A 13,907-nucleotide genomic window follows, 5' to 3' on the forward strand; every position below is an offset into this window, starting at 1 on the left:
CGTCAAGAGTTTTGGGTGACTTTTATTGGAGGGACAGAAATATTTCAGATTTCATTAAAAATATCTTAATTTGAGTTCAGAAGATGATTAATTTGAGTTCATTCTGAGTGAACTAACCTTTTAAACTAAATAAAAATGAGAAATGTTGCTTTTTTTCAACTAACTGAAATAAGTTTAGGTTGAAGCATTAAAATTACTAACTGGATAACTGGACTAACTACTAACTGGACTAAATTACTAACTGCAAATAAATAAAACTAAAACTAAAATAAAAATAAATCTAAATAGTAATATATATAGATATATAAATAAAAATACTAAACAGTTAAACTAAGTAAAAAATGAAACTGAAAATATATCAAATAAAAGCCAATTCAAAATATGATTAAAAATATAATAGTATACAGTATAAAATAATACTAAAATAACACTGCTATTGGCTGTACTTCACATAATGTTATATTTAGAAACAATAATGCCGAAGTAAACAATGAACACTGTTTCCAAGCATGATTGGAGGACAATCAGCCACAATGTAATTCTGGTCTGTTCTGCACCTGAAACCTGAGCCGGTAATCGTGAGTCTGGTGCCTCCAGCGGTTCCCCCTCTGCGTGGTGAAACGGTGGTGATAACAGGGGTCAGAGAGGATCTGTAAGTGTAGCTGTTCGTGAGGTTGACGGTGTCACCTCCATTCATCACTATGACTGTGCAGGCCCGCTCTGCTTCACTTCCTGCAAGAGACAAAAGCATTCATTAAGATACAAGCAGGCAGACTGATAGTCTTTATTTCAGTTCTATTCATCTGTGACTTGTTTCCGAGCTGTCACATTTGTCATTGTCTCTCAGTGACTGACGTCTTTCAGTTCCATGCATTCCTGGCATGTTTTGCAAATCTTTGTACTGGGAGTTCATTGACATACTTAATTTGATGGATTAAGCTTTGTTATGCTAACTGAACACTTCTAGACACACATGCAATGCTTTTAAACTGATACATGCCATTGTTGGGTGGGACCTCGCAGTTCAGATGGGTAGATGTGGAGTTCTGCAGGTGCACGTTACACTCTCTGTTACAGATAAGGACTCGTGTGATGTTTGGGTCAAATCCAGAGCCTTGAATGGCAACAACAGCTCCTCCGGCGTAACTTCCTACGGCGAGACAGAGCAAATTAGGTATCCTGTAGTATTTTATTAATCTGAAATCTTGTGTGAATATGACAGTAAGTATGGAAAGGCACTGTGTGACAGTGGTTCCCATCTAGTTTTGCTTCAGGACCCACATTTTTTATCAAACATAACAAAAGTGTTCCTAAAATCAAACAATGATATTACCTTTACCATTATATATATATATTTTTTTAGTTGGTTTTGTGTTTTGAAAATCTGTTTTTGCTTCTAATCATCTTTTGAATATTGATTGATTGGATTGATGCTCTTGGCAGCCAATAATTCACTGGACAAATACAATTGATATTCATCTGAAAATTCATGTTTTGTTTTTCCATGACGAGGCAATGTCACACAACCAACATGTTCACAGATAAATGTGATAGATAAATGTGGCCAAGTAGTGTTAAGTTTGATTGACATCATCAAAATATATTTTATAGGAATAAATACATGCATTTTAACACATATTAAAATAGAAAATAGTTACTTTAAATTTTAATAATATTTTACAATATTTACTTTTTTTATTGTATTTTTGGTCAAATAAATGCAGCCTTGGTGCCATTCTCAAAAACAATTTTTGTTTTTTTTACCATCCCCAAACTTTTGAAAATGATGGTATATGCCTTATTAGAAATCTGTGATTTTGTGATCCCACAACAAATGCATTAACACAGTAACAAGGGGAATTTACATATAATGTTTAATTGTAATGGTCAGAGAAGGTGAAAATTGCCATGAAAAGCTGAATTACTGAATAATTACTTCTTTAAAAAAAATAGGTTTTTATTAAAGAGTTGATTTGGCTTCATATCTATATTCTGTATGACACGTGTTGCTTAAAAATAAGCAATTTTCAGGTAACTAGGCAAATTTCCTTCTAAGTCTGCTGAAATTTTTCACACAGTTTGAAACTTTGGCTATATTCTGTCCATATTGACAAATCTTTTGCCCAAGAGAAAGTGTTTTTGATTACCCTCATTCGGTGTGACCCCTGTCAGCAGCAGCTCATAGGTGAAGACAGACTGGGTCAAGGCATGACCTTTGACCTGATGGTGAAAAATGACTGGGAAAGTTCCTCCTGCGTGCTCTCCAACAGTGCACAGCAACTGCATATCTGTGATGGATGTCACGCTACAAGCCACACCGCCGATCTCGAAGGAGACGAGTGCTACATCTGTGCCAAAGCCAGAACCAGACACGGTGATCTCTGTTCCACCCGAACCTGCGAGGAAGGGATTATGTCTGTAGTATTACTATGAAGTGTTGTGATATTCAATAGTTCAATAGAGTGCTGCAGAGATGACGTATTTGTGTTGGCCAATACCTGGAAACAAGTTTTTTAGCACTTCTGGTCCCATCATCCTGAAGTCAATGTTTTTTTTAATGGGCTTTAAATAAGGTCTGTGGTTAACAAAATCTGAAGATATTTTCATGTTTTATTCTAAAACATAAAATACATCAGTAAATACCCCCTTGTGATTTTTTTTAAAGCTTGTACTTGTCTTGATAAAGGTGGTTGTTAACAAGTAGCAAAATGGGACTACAGAGGTTGTCTGAGACATTAAACATCTCGCTGAACAGGAAAACTCATCGAAAATGTTTTTAAAATAAAGACCCATGAGAAAATTCAAAAGCTTAATGGTGGTGATGCTGAAGTTATGCGACCATTTATAGCCCATGTTTAGCTTTTTACCTCTGCGATAGTATTTAGACTTTAAATTTCATAAAAGTTGTTCATATGTGAAATGATCAAGATTATCATGGGCGTCTTATCACAATACATGTAAGAATCCAAACCTTTGTTGGATACTGAGCTTATTTTATGCAATAATTCAAAAGCCAATGGAAAAATCCTATCTGTCAAGGGAAAAAGGGTGATGTTAACTTTTGGGTTGGCCAACAAAAATATGTCATCTCTGAAGCACTCCATAGTAAATGCCACTATTTATATAATTTTTTTTAATGTAATGCATGTTCGTACCTGTTATAGGACTGAGAGAGGTGATGTTTGGAGTTTGTTCCCTAGAGTAGTTGAAACGTTGAGGTGGATACACAACATCAAACACCCTAATGTTCACCTGCACCTGTCCCTCTGCATGAGGAGGTGTCATGCACCTCACCGTGTCTGGAGTCACATCTAAAATCCTGCAGGGGGAGTTAGCGAGCTTCACGGTTGTATTTCCTGCCACAAAGCCATTTCCTGTGATCAAGAGTGGAGTTCCTCCAGCAATGCTGCCTGATGTTGGGTTGACGCTGGCTTGTGCTATGCTGGTCAGGGTGGCGTCTCCAGTGGCAAGACCTTTTCTCATGACCACCACCTGTAGGACGTGCGCGCCAGCGGGAAGGGCACCAACTAAAACCGTGATGTTGTTATCAGTTACTTCTGTGACTTCCAGCAGGATGTTGGCCGCAGATACCATTAGATCAGCAGAGTTGTTCCCAAATCCACTGCCAGTGACCTCAACGGTGGTGGCGTTTCCACTAACCGAGTTAGGGAACACCGTGGATACGTTTGGTGCGATGGAGTCAGAATATTCAAACGTGCAATCAAAACTGCATGAGGAAGAGATGGAGTTGACGTAAACTGCGACGTTTCCCCTGCGAGCCGCAGATGGTGAAGTATCGCACACCACTTGGGTGTAGTTCATGAAAACCACTTTGCATGGAATGTCTGCTACCGTAACTAAGCCGTTCGAGAACCCAGAACCAGAGATGAAGAGTCGTGTGTAGCCTGTGGTGCTGCCCACCAAGGGAAAGACAGAATCGACCACGGGTAGAACTACAAATCTGCGGTCGTACTCTTTCGGCATGTACAGGATGGCGGTGCCAAGGTTGTTGATTCTGACACTTACGGATAAAGGGATTCCCACTGGTGCTCCGCTGTCAGGACTGAGTTGGCAGTTAATCTCAGTGGAGGTGCTGTTGATAACGTTGCATGGACGATCTCCAACTTTGACCTTTGGTTGGCAAAAAAATAAAGACTTTTGTTTCACTTTTTGCTATGCTGCCCAAAAGTGAGTGGAATTTACAGTGAATATTGTCATAATATTTCATTCAATGATAAACTGTATATAAGGGATTTTTTTTTTTGCAAAACAGAAACAGATGAGCCCATCTCTGATGAACTTCTGTTCATTCATTTTCCAAAGTTACTCTTTTGTTTTAAAATAATATGTTTTTCACTTGTTTTTCCAGAAACAATATCTAAACATCCTTTAAACAAAATGAATTAAGTAAGGAATAATTGACTCCAGGCCGTTGAATTATTAGAAAAATAATGTACACCCGAGGTGGTAATGCGGTCACGACACGAAGCATTATTTTTCTAATAATTCAACGGCCTGGAGTCAATTATTACGCTTATACTACAGTTACCACACCTCTAAACATTATTCAGATGATGTATTTCAAGACGTTTGTAAAGTTTTTGTTTTGTCATTAAAATGCTCTTGTATGTAGGACTAATCTCTTATGCATCTAATCCCATGCCTCCGTTGCTAATTCCAAAACGTCATTTTAGAGTTCGTAACGGAGGTTTGAGCCACTGATCGCAGATGGGGACACAGTTAACGACTGGCTGAAACATTCTAGACTGACTGCTTCCATCGACTGTAGCAGATTTTAAACACCGACTGTGAACACAGACTGAATGCGCTGAGAGAGAGAGAGAGAGAGAGAGAGAGAGAGAGAGAGAGAGAGAGAGAGAGAAGCGTGTGCGTCAATTATTATTTATTTATTCATTCAATTCGTTTTAATTCATTCATTCTTTTTTTTCTAATAAATGAAACACAAAGCCCTTTTAACAAGTATAGGCCTTGAAACACAAAGCCCTTTTAACAAGTATAGGCCTATCAATAATTATGTATTTGTTATATTATCTGCAATAATTACGAAAACCTGTGCAGCAGGACTATCAATTTATTTATATATTCAGTTTAATTTTCTATTGATTATAGATAGGACTATATACTTTATTTATCAAAATTAAGGCGCACTTGACCACATTCAAATCTTGAATACTGCGCCGGTCTGAGTCTACGCCCAAACAGCCAGGGGGACCCGGCCTGTCTCGGTTTGAGGACCGCAGACATGGCCAGAGGGCTAGCGTCACCTCTCATGCCCCTCCTCTTCCGAGGAATAGGTCACGAAGGAGGCGTGATGCTAGAAAGAAGCAGCAGGATCTGAGAGAAGTGATCCACAGACACTCTCAGCGTTAGTGAAGGTATCCTTTCCTCTGAGAGTCATTACATCTACCCTTCTCCTCTTCTCTCTACCTTTCTGCAACCTCCGTCAGATCAGCTCTTTTAAATAAAGCTGGATGTACTCCCCTCTCTAGGGTCTTATATAAAGTACCCAGCCTCTACAGTGCTTTGACACGCTGTAGATACTGGGAAACCCCTTTGGGCATGAGCATTGTAACCCCCCTCTGTTGCAAGGGTCGGTATGCTGAGTCGTGCTCCCCAGGACGCTTTTTGTGTCTCTATTGTGAGAATCTGTTTAAAAGAAACATACAGGTTGTTGGCTAGCTAGCCTCTCTGGTGGCTCTGGGGGTTGACGTATGTACCCAAATAGTGACTGGGCAGGGCCATATTCTCTTAAAGGAACCTTTTCCCAAAAACAGAGTGAAGATTTTGGTTCCAGGCCTGAGCAAGTCCTCTGTTCTCTAGGTACCCCTTATATTCTTCCTGGCATAAATCTTACGCATTGTTGCTTCTCAAGTAAATTTAATTTAGCTATTTGAAAATAACCATTAAATATTTTTTGTTAATATGGGGTGATCACACTCAAAAACTTTTATAAAGTATTATTTTAGTTAGAAAGATAAAATGAAGGATATAGAAAAATATTTAAATTTAATTTAAAGCATATCTGAATCAATATTATTTGTTAGAGAATTTTTTTTAAAAAGTGTCAAGATTTGGATTAGTTAAATAAATAAATAAAATTAGTCAAATTAGTGTGCTTTTTTTTTTGGAGAATAGAGTAAAAAAAAAAAATTCCCTACTGTTATAAATAGATGAATTGTATACGTTTTTATTTCTAAGCCTAAGTAATTGATGTACCTTTACTCTGAAATCTGAAGTAATAAATATATATGAATTTCTATGTGTGTATGTTTTTTTGTGTATAGCCACAATACATACACATTTTGGTGCATTGTATTTCAGTGACATCTGTCGGGTGTTTGGGACATTCCAAAAAATCCATTTCAGCGCCTTTAATGCCATAGCTGACCACTGAAGCTCACCTCATTTGCACAGTTAATGTTGCTAAAGCCAGATCCATTGATGTTGATGATGTCATGTGTGGTACCATGGTCAGGCGTAATCTGGTACACAGTGGGGCTGGCGCAGGAAGTAAAACTGAAGTAGTGACCGTCTGAGGTCTCATTCAGTTCCAGCTGATCTTGAAAACAGTTCAAAGTGGTCATACACTCAGAGTCAGATGAGTTCATTTGTCCTGCAACTGGGGAGGACACAAAGGACAATTAGGATGATTTTACCTTCCAATTCCTTACCCAAAACCAGCTTATGCTGAAATGTGAAATTCTGAATGTAATGTTGAGTTAAATTACTTATGAATATAGGTTGTCATTGTACCTATATTAATAGAGGCCTGTATTCCTGTCACAAACACCTGAAGCCCAACAGTGCTTTTCTCCCGAGGCATAACAGTCACCACTCCCTGCAGCGTCTTCTGGTTGCCAGAGTCGATGTAACCGCTGCTGTAGTAGTAAACTCCAGGAGAGGTGAAACGATAGGCGAAAAACCCTAACAGACACAACAAGAACAGCATTATCAGATTTTGTTCCTCCTCAATCAAACTGGCATCATGCCTCCAGCTCTTATTGTTCTCTGTTCCTTTACAGAATACAAACTTTAACATCTACAGCAAAAGGCATTCAACTAATTTTCTAACAAAATAGCACAGAACATTGTTTATTTTATTTATTTATTTATTTATGCACAATGACTGGTGTGTAATTAAATATGTTGTAATTATAGTTCATTAGAAAGCAGACACCTTGGGTTTACTCTTCATGAAATCTGACACTCTCACAAAACAAATGCTTGTCTGGATCAGGGGTATTTAATCACATTTCCCCGAGAACCAGTCTCTAATGTCAGAAAGGTCAGGACAATCAAAAGCCACTTACACTGTTTCAGAGTCAATATATTGTATTGTGTGTGACAAAATGAAATAATGTACATTTCGTAAAAATGTCCATTTTAAAGCTGGCAGCCATTAAAAGTAAAAGTAAGAAACAGCTTAAAAAGTTAGAAGTTATGTATTCAAAATAGTATCTCCCCGACTCCAGTGTTTCCAGTGTAGAATTGCAAAAAATTAATTTAATTAAATTCAAATGTATTTGTATAGATACTTTCACCATACAAATTATTCCAAAGTAACTATACAGAAAATAGGAAAACAACTTTAGACTGATAAATAAATAAACATAACAAATCCTGAATTAATAAAAAAAAATGCTTTACTTGTCTTGCTACTTATATTGTAGGAATAATGTATTTTTCAAAAGTATTAATATTTAATATAGATATTAATAGCATAAATGCATATTTATGAAAACCATTAAATTGTTTACATATTAATATTCATGATTTGCAGTTTTTCATTCCTCTAGTTACATAGGATCTCTTTATAAGAATGAGCAAGCAAGACAAATTTAAGCAAGGACTGGTTTTCAAAATGGTGTTCAGGAAGATGTTGTTCTCACAAACAGTTTATGTAGTTGTTTGTCTGCTTGATGTAAATTAGAATGAGCAGGTTTAACACACAGGATGTAAGATAGTAGTTTTTGTACCTTTGGCAGTTCCTGTGTCTCCACTGCTGAAAGCAATGCCATCATAGTCTGTGCTGCTGGGACTGGACACACTGAAGACCCTGTAGTTTAGACCGGGCACAAAAGCTGGTGCGTCCCAACGCCAAACCACTGTGTCTCCCACTGAGGCTATTATCCCAGAGGGACTCCAGACGTAACCCTGACCATACACTGAACACATATGATGTTATTAACTGTATGCAAGTGGGCAAACAAGCACATGTAGTCAAACACAAACATTTTATGACAATATTTAGGGACATTTTCCAGACTAGATGAATTATTTAATAGTTTAGACCCAAAACAAAAATTCATTTATATATATAAAAAAAACATTACTTTGCATAATTAGAACACTTATTTGGACTGTAAAAATCTCCATGATTTCCATTACTTAAGCTTTTGTTAATTTCCTTGTTAAAATTTTTCATGACCTTTTAATATTTTATTTCAATGCGATTTCCATTACTTTACGATTTTATTTGTTTATCCCTTTTGTTATTTTGAGATTTTATTCATTTCTATCACTTTTCCATTACATTAAGATTTTAATCTCCAGCATTTTCCATTGCGTTTTAAAATTGTATTCATTTCCATAATTTATTTGTCTGTAACACTTTACAATAAGGTCTCATTTGTTAGTATTACTTAAATACTGTATATTAACATGACCAATAAATAATACTACAGCATGTATTAAAGGTTGTATCAGCGATGTCAGGCCCAAAAAAGGCCCAAACATAAATGATCACATTCATCTAATCTTTCCTAACAATTCGCTAGCTGCCCGCCCCATAAGCAGGCCATCAAAAAAACGCATCTCTGTAGGCCTATCGATTGGTTCCAACCAATCACCGACAGGGGGTGGGTGTTGTGAGGTTTTGGGCTTGTGCATGGCTGCACGCGAAGTCGGTGCTGAAGAATAAGCCAGCATCTATCAACGAACCCATGTCGGTGATTGGATGGAACACTATTTATTTTGGTTTTGAGTGGTTGGTGAAACCAGTTGTTTTTGTGTGCAGATCTTAGAGCCTAGGCTGACTCCTAGGCCGTTCCACACCTCCGTTACTGCATGCCCTTTGTACGTGGCCCCTCAGCCAGTTTTGATGGACACTCGTCCTAGGGACAGTTGGCCCGAAGAAACAAAAGGTCTGTTATGGACTTTGAGTTTGGCAGCAGGCCAGGGTGCTTTCACATGGAGCGTGCCGCTCTGCCACGGCCACCTCGGGACTCGGCCGTGAAGTCAGTGCTGAAGCGGTCTTCATATGGAGGAAGCCAAGCGGCTGCATCTACCATATGCCCCAGGAGCCTCTGAAGAGTTTCAGTGGGACCCTTTCTCACTTCTATACAGCACTAACCATCCACACACTCTTTTTCAGAGATGCGGTGGACCGAATCCATCTCCAAACTAGAAAAGAGATCCTCCCTACTGCGGCCGGCTCCATGCTGAGGCCTGGCAGGAGGCTGCTGCGGAGGCCCAGCCGGAGTGGCAGCAGGGAAACGCCCTCGACCGCATCCAGAAACGCCAGTGAAATGACATCTTGAAAAAGACGCAAAGCACCAGTGTTGCTCTTTCAGGAAATAGGACCCATCACCAGTGCCGGAGCACACAGGGGAATGACCGCGGCAACACTGAACAGTGAACTGAAACAGTGAAGAACTCACTTTTCCACCCACTAACCAGCCGTCAACACAAACATTTAGAAATTTGTTGCTCAAAGCTTGCGATCATCGCTGCACTCGCGTTGTAGAAATCACCAGCACTGGGAGAGTCTTCCAGAAGAACACCGACACACTCGCTCGTTGTAAACAACAGCACTCTTCAGAGACATCAAACGATCGGCTCCGAAGCGAAAGGCAATTAGTGCATGCATCCACTTCCGTATTTATACCCGCGCCGCGGGAGCGGAGTGTGTGATGCATATCACGCACGCCAATTCCATTGACTCGTTCAATAGTACTCGAAGATGACTGGCTCCCTGGCGTGATCCCATTCAGTCGACGTCGACTACGTCTGACGTTCTCGACTGAAAGGGAACCATGAATGTGAGTAAGCGCACACAGAATTTGTGTACTTTTCATATTTTTGGCACTGATTGTTGGGGGATTCTTCGTAATAGTCAAATAGGTAACATAAACGTCATATCAGCACAACTGGTAATATGATGCTTTGTGAATTCTTCAGGAAAACTACAAAGGATTTCACTGAATTCTGCCAGTGTGGATACTGTGTGGGTTTAAATACAGCTTAACAAGAAAAGAAAAAAAGAAAGAAATTATCCCGCTCAAACAGTGCTATGGAATATCATGGGGTTTTTTTTGCTCTAGTGTATTTGATAAGTCTGAGTCAATGTGCTGACAGCCATTGTTTCACTGTCTCTGATGTATTCAGGTATTGTGTGCGTGACAGAAAAAGAGATAAAAAGTAAAGAGATATTACCGGGGTGGAAACCTTGGTTCGTCACAGTGTGTGTTTTATCTCTAGACTGGGTCACACACTCAAGATGATGATCTGAAACGGCTTTCACTCGGCATTGTGTGTCCCCTGTATGAAACGCACAATGTGACAACAGTACTAAATGATCTGGAAACGATTGGTTTGAGTAATACACTGTTTAAGATCAAAGAGTAAATCAAAGCATTTCACGGTAGTTTTAAACATGGGGAATATTTTAAAGAATGTTGATATATACTTTTGTCCATTGTAGTCTTGTCTTACCTAGAGTGACATTATTGTCTGCTGTGACAGGGCTGAACCCGGAGCCGGTGATAGTGATGGTGGTTCCGCCATACAAAGACCCCAGAGATGGAGAAAAACTCGTGACCTCTAGAACATACTTTATGGTGGTATTAAGGCCAGCACTGCAAACACACACAAAAAAACAATTAATCACTTTTAAAAAATTCACTTATGATTAAATGTCACTGTAAATGCAATTTCACAACTCATTCTACATTTGAAGCATAATATTTACATAGTTTGAAATCTGATGTTATGGAGCATAGTAAGTGATATGAGACCTGGTTAAGGTGTAACCCTGGTTTCCGACTCTCACACGGACATTGTACATAGCTGGGGGAAGTGTGGGTAACAGGCAGGTGATGTTTTCATTGGTCCACTGCAGCAATTCACACTCAGCTTCACCAATCAAAACAGAGCTGCCATTAGCCTGCGCCCCAAAATTTGTGCCCAAGATGGTGAGAATTCTGTGCCCTTTATCAAAAAAGATAAGTGAAAACAGGGTAAAATTAATCTTCTTGTAAGATTGTGAGGGGAGAGAACAATGAGGAAGTCAGATACAAAACTGTTGTTAGTGTGATTATTTGAGTTTTTAGAGCAGATTTCAGTGTTGTTGACAGGTCCTTTTATGAAACATCACATTGTTGATTGTCCTTCACTGCAGACAAACCGACTTTTCTGATTGCGTGACATCAGCTAAAGCCAGTGGAATTATCTGGCATGCACAAAAGAGCTGAAAAAAAAGTCTGGAGGCCTAATTGGGGGTTTACTGCTGTAACCAAGATGAAAAAGCAGATCAGAACAATGGGATGGAAAGAGACACTGGAATGTGATTCTACCTGTTTGTTTGTTTGTATCCCCTTGACGTTCATCTTTATTATCATGTCTCTCTAAGAACAGATGCTAACCAGTGTTTATTTGAATATGGATTCGAATTCATTAATTATAGGTTGGAATGTGTGTGTGTGTGTGTGTGTGTGTGTGTGTGTGTGTGTGTGTGTGTGTGTGTGTGTGTGTGTGTGTGTGTGTGTGTGTGTGTGTGTGTGTGTGTGTGTGTGTGTGTGTGTGGTGTGTGTGTGTGGGTGTGTGTGTGTGTGGGTGTGTGTGTGGGTGTGTGTGTGGGTTTGTTGGTGGGTGTACATATATGAAACTGTAAAAAAAGAAAATTAATAAATACAAATTATGTAATTATTGTAAATGTTTCATATAAGCTTATATGTGAACCTGTATGCTCTAAATGTATATGACATTTTATCAAACTATTAGAATAAATAATTTTCATTGAGTTGATAAATTATGCATAATTTATAGTTGTTACATATGTTACATGTAGTTACTATAGTGATAAGGACACTGTAAAATAAAGTGTTACCATTACAAGCTTGGCTATTCTTATTTACTACTCGACATTCTTTTGAATAAAGGCAAGGGAAGAGACAGAGTATCGGATTACAGCTCTAATCTCAGATCGGAACACAATCAGTTGTTGACTGTTTGCAAACATAGAACGAGGCCAACAACTGTATAGGGCACCAATTTTGACAAGATGAATAGGTATTGAAAAACATATTTGAACATCTAAAGCAATTCAGGGTACTTGTCAGTGTCACGGTCTGGGTCTAATGTAATGTCTAATGAAAAGGGCCCAGCTTCTTTAACGTTTTAAGGTCATAGGTTAAATTCCCAGGGAATAAATGGACTGTTAAACATATCTGCCCTGAATTGGGTAAAAGAGAGTCTACCAAATTTATAAATATTAATATCTTACCGAATACTGTTGTAGTTTGTGGGCTCATAGATGTGATTAAGGCTGTCAGAGTGCTGCTGTACGTGAAAGAGCCATTTGATATTGCTGTCATCTCTGCCGTGGTCAGTGTTACTGTCCGTTCACCTTCTGACCCCTGATTGATGTCATACACAAGATTCATGAATAAAAATTCCATGGATTCAGTATTGTACAGCATAAGGTTTATTTTTTTGAAAGCAAGTACATTAAGGGGGAAATTCCCTAAGATTGCATTGTGCCCACTATGATATTTATTTGGATGTGCTGTCTTGTTTCAGAATGGGATTTACCAAAGGAAAGATGCAAATTCCATATAAACGCAATTCACATGTGACAATTTCACATCTTTCAAGTCAGCTCTGAGTGCCAAGTTGTGGGGCATGGGGATGCACATTTAAAAAAAAAAAAAAAAAAAAGACATTCCATTTAAAGTGGTACAACTTTTTAGTGAATTTGCCCTTAGGAGTTCTGTTAATACTAATAAAACAATATTCATAATAATAACTTTTATATTATATTACAATTTTATTTAAAGGGGTTTATAACTCATTTAGGATTTAAAATTTAAATACTTTTTTTTTTTTAAATCTTCATGGGAAATCAAGCTCTTCACTTACAGCAGGAACTATGCATCTCAGCTGGAAAAGTTCCACTTCTATAATGTTACATGGCTGAGTGCCAATGGTGACTGCGGTATCATTCCTGAATCCATAGCCTGACACTATCAGAATCGTCCCTCCTGTGAAACCATACAAAAAAAAAAAAAAGATCACGCTAGTAGCTAATTGTAAGTAACAGTCATAAGATATGTTGGGATAACATCGGTAAGCAGATTTTGGACACACCAAATCCAGTTTAGAAATGAATGTGTCAGTTCAACTTGTCATTTCAATTGTGCTGTTGATATATATATATATACACTCACCGGCCACTTTATTAGGTACCCCATGCTAGTAACGGGTTGGACCCCCTTTTGCCTTCAGAACTGCCTCAATTCTTCGTGGCATAGATTCAACAAGGTGCTGGAAGCATTCCTCAGGGAGTTTGGTCCATATTGACATGATGGCATCACACAGTTGCCGCAGATTTGTCGGCTGCACATCCATGATGCGAATCTCCCGTTCCACCACATCCCAAAGATGCTCTATTGGGTTGAGATCTGGTGACTGTGGAGGCCATTTTAGTACAGTGAACTCATTGTCATGTTCAAGAAACCAATTTGAAATGATTAGAGCTTTGTGACATGGTGGAAGTAGCCATCAGAGGATGGGTACATGGTGGCCATAAAGGGATGGACATGGTCAGAAACAATGCTCAGGTAGGCCGTGGCATTTAAACGATGCCCAATTGGCACTAAGGGGCCTAA

General features: G+C 38.6%; 1 protein-coding gene across 1 annotated transcript in view; it reads right to left on the reverse strand.

Moving 5' to 3' along the window:
- The window catches only part of LOC130085115 (fibrocystin-L-like), a 52,334-nt gene that overhangs the window by 22,833 nt on the left and 15,594 nt on the right, over window positions 1-13,907 (reverse strand). Inside the window, exons 13-24 of the mRNA XM_056250687.1 lie at window positions 13,159-13,280; window positions 12,524-12,656; window positions 11,037-11,229; window positions 10,735-10,877; window positions 10,456-10,560; window positions 7,998-8,186; window positions 6,775-6,945; window positions 6,423-6,640; window positions 3,156-4,131; window positions 2,148-2,396; window positions 997-1,150; window positions 558-728 (exon numbers count right to left, since the gene is read on the reverse strand). Of these exons, the coding sequence (XP_056106662.1) occupies window positions 558-728; window positions 997-1,150; window positions 2,148-2,396; window positions 3,156-4,131; window positions 6,423-6,640; window positions 6,775-6,945; window positions 7,998-8,186; window positions 10,456-10,560; window positions 10,735-10,877; window positions 11,037-11,229; window positions 12,524-12,656; window positions 13,159-13,280 (2,824 nt within the window). The remainder of the gene's footprint in view (window positions 1-557; window positions 729-996; window positions 1,151-2,147; window positions 2,397-3,155; window positions 4,132-6,422; window positions 6,641-6,774; window positions 6,946-7,997; window positions 8,187-10,455; window positions 10,561-10,734; window positions 10,878-11,036; window positions 11,230-12,523; window positions 12,657-13,158; window positions 13,281-13,907) is intronic.

This window comes from Rhinichthys klamathensis, unplaced genomic scaffold (assembly GCF_029890125.1).
Source record: "Rhinichthys klamathensis goyatoka isolate OS25496 unplaced genomic scaffold, OSU_Roscu_1.1 h1tg000073l_1, whole genome shotgun sequence".
Classification (NCBI taxonomy): domain Eukaryota; kingdom Metazoa; phylum Chordata; class Actinopteri; order Cypriniformes; family Leuciscidae; genus Rhinichthys; species Rhinichthys klamathensis.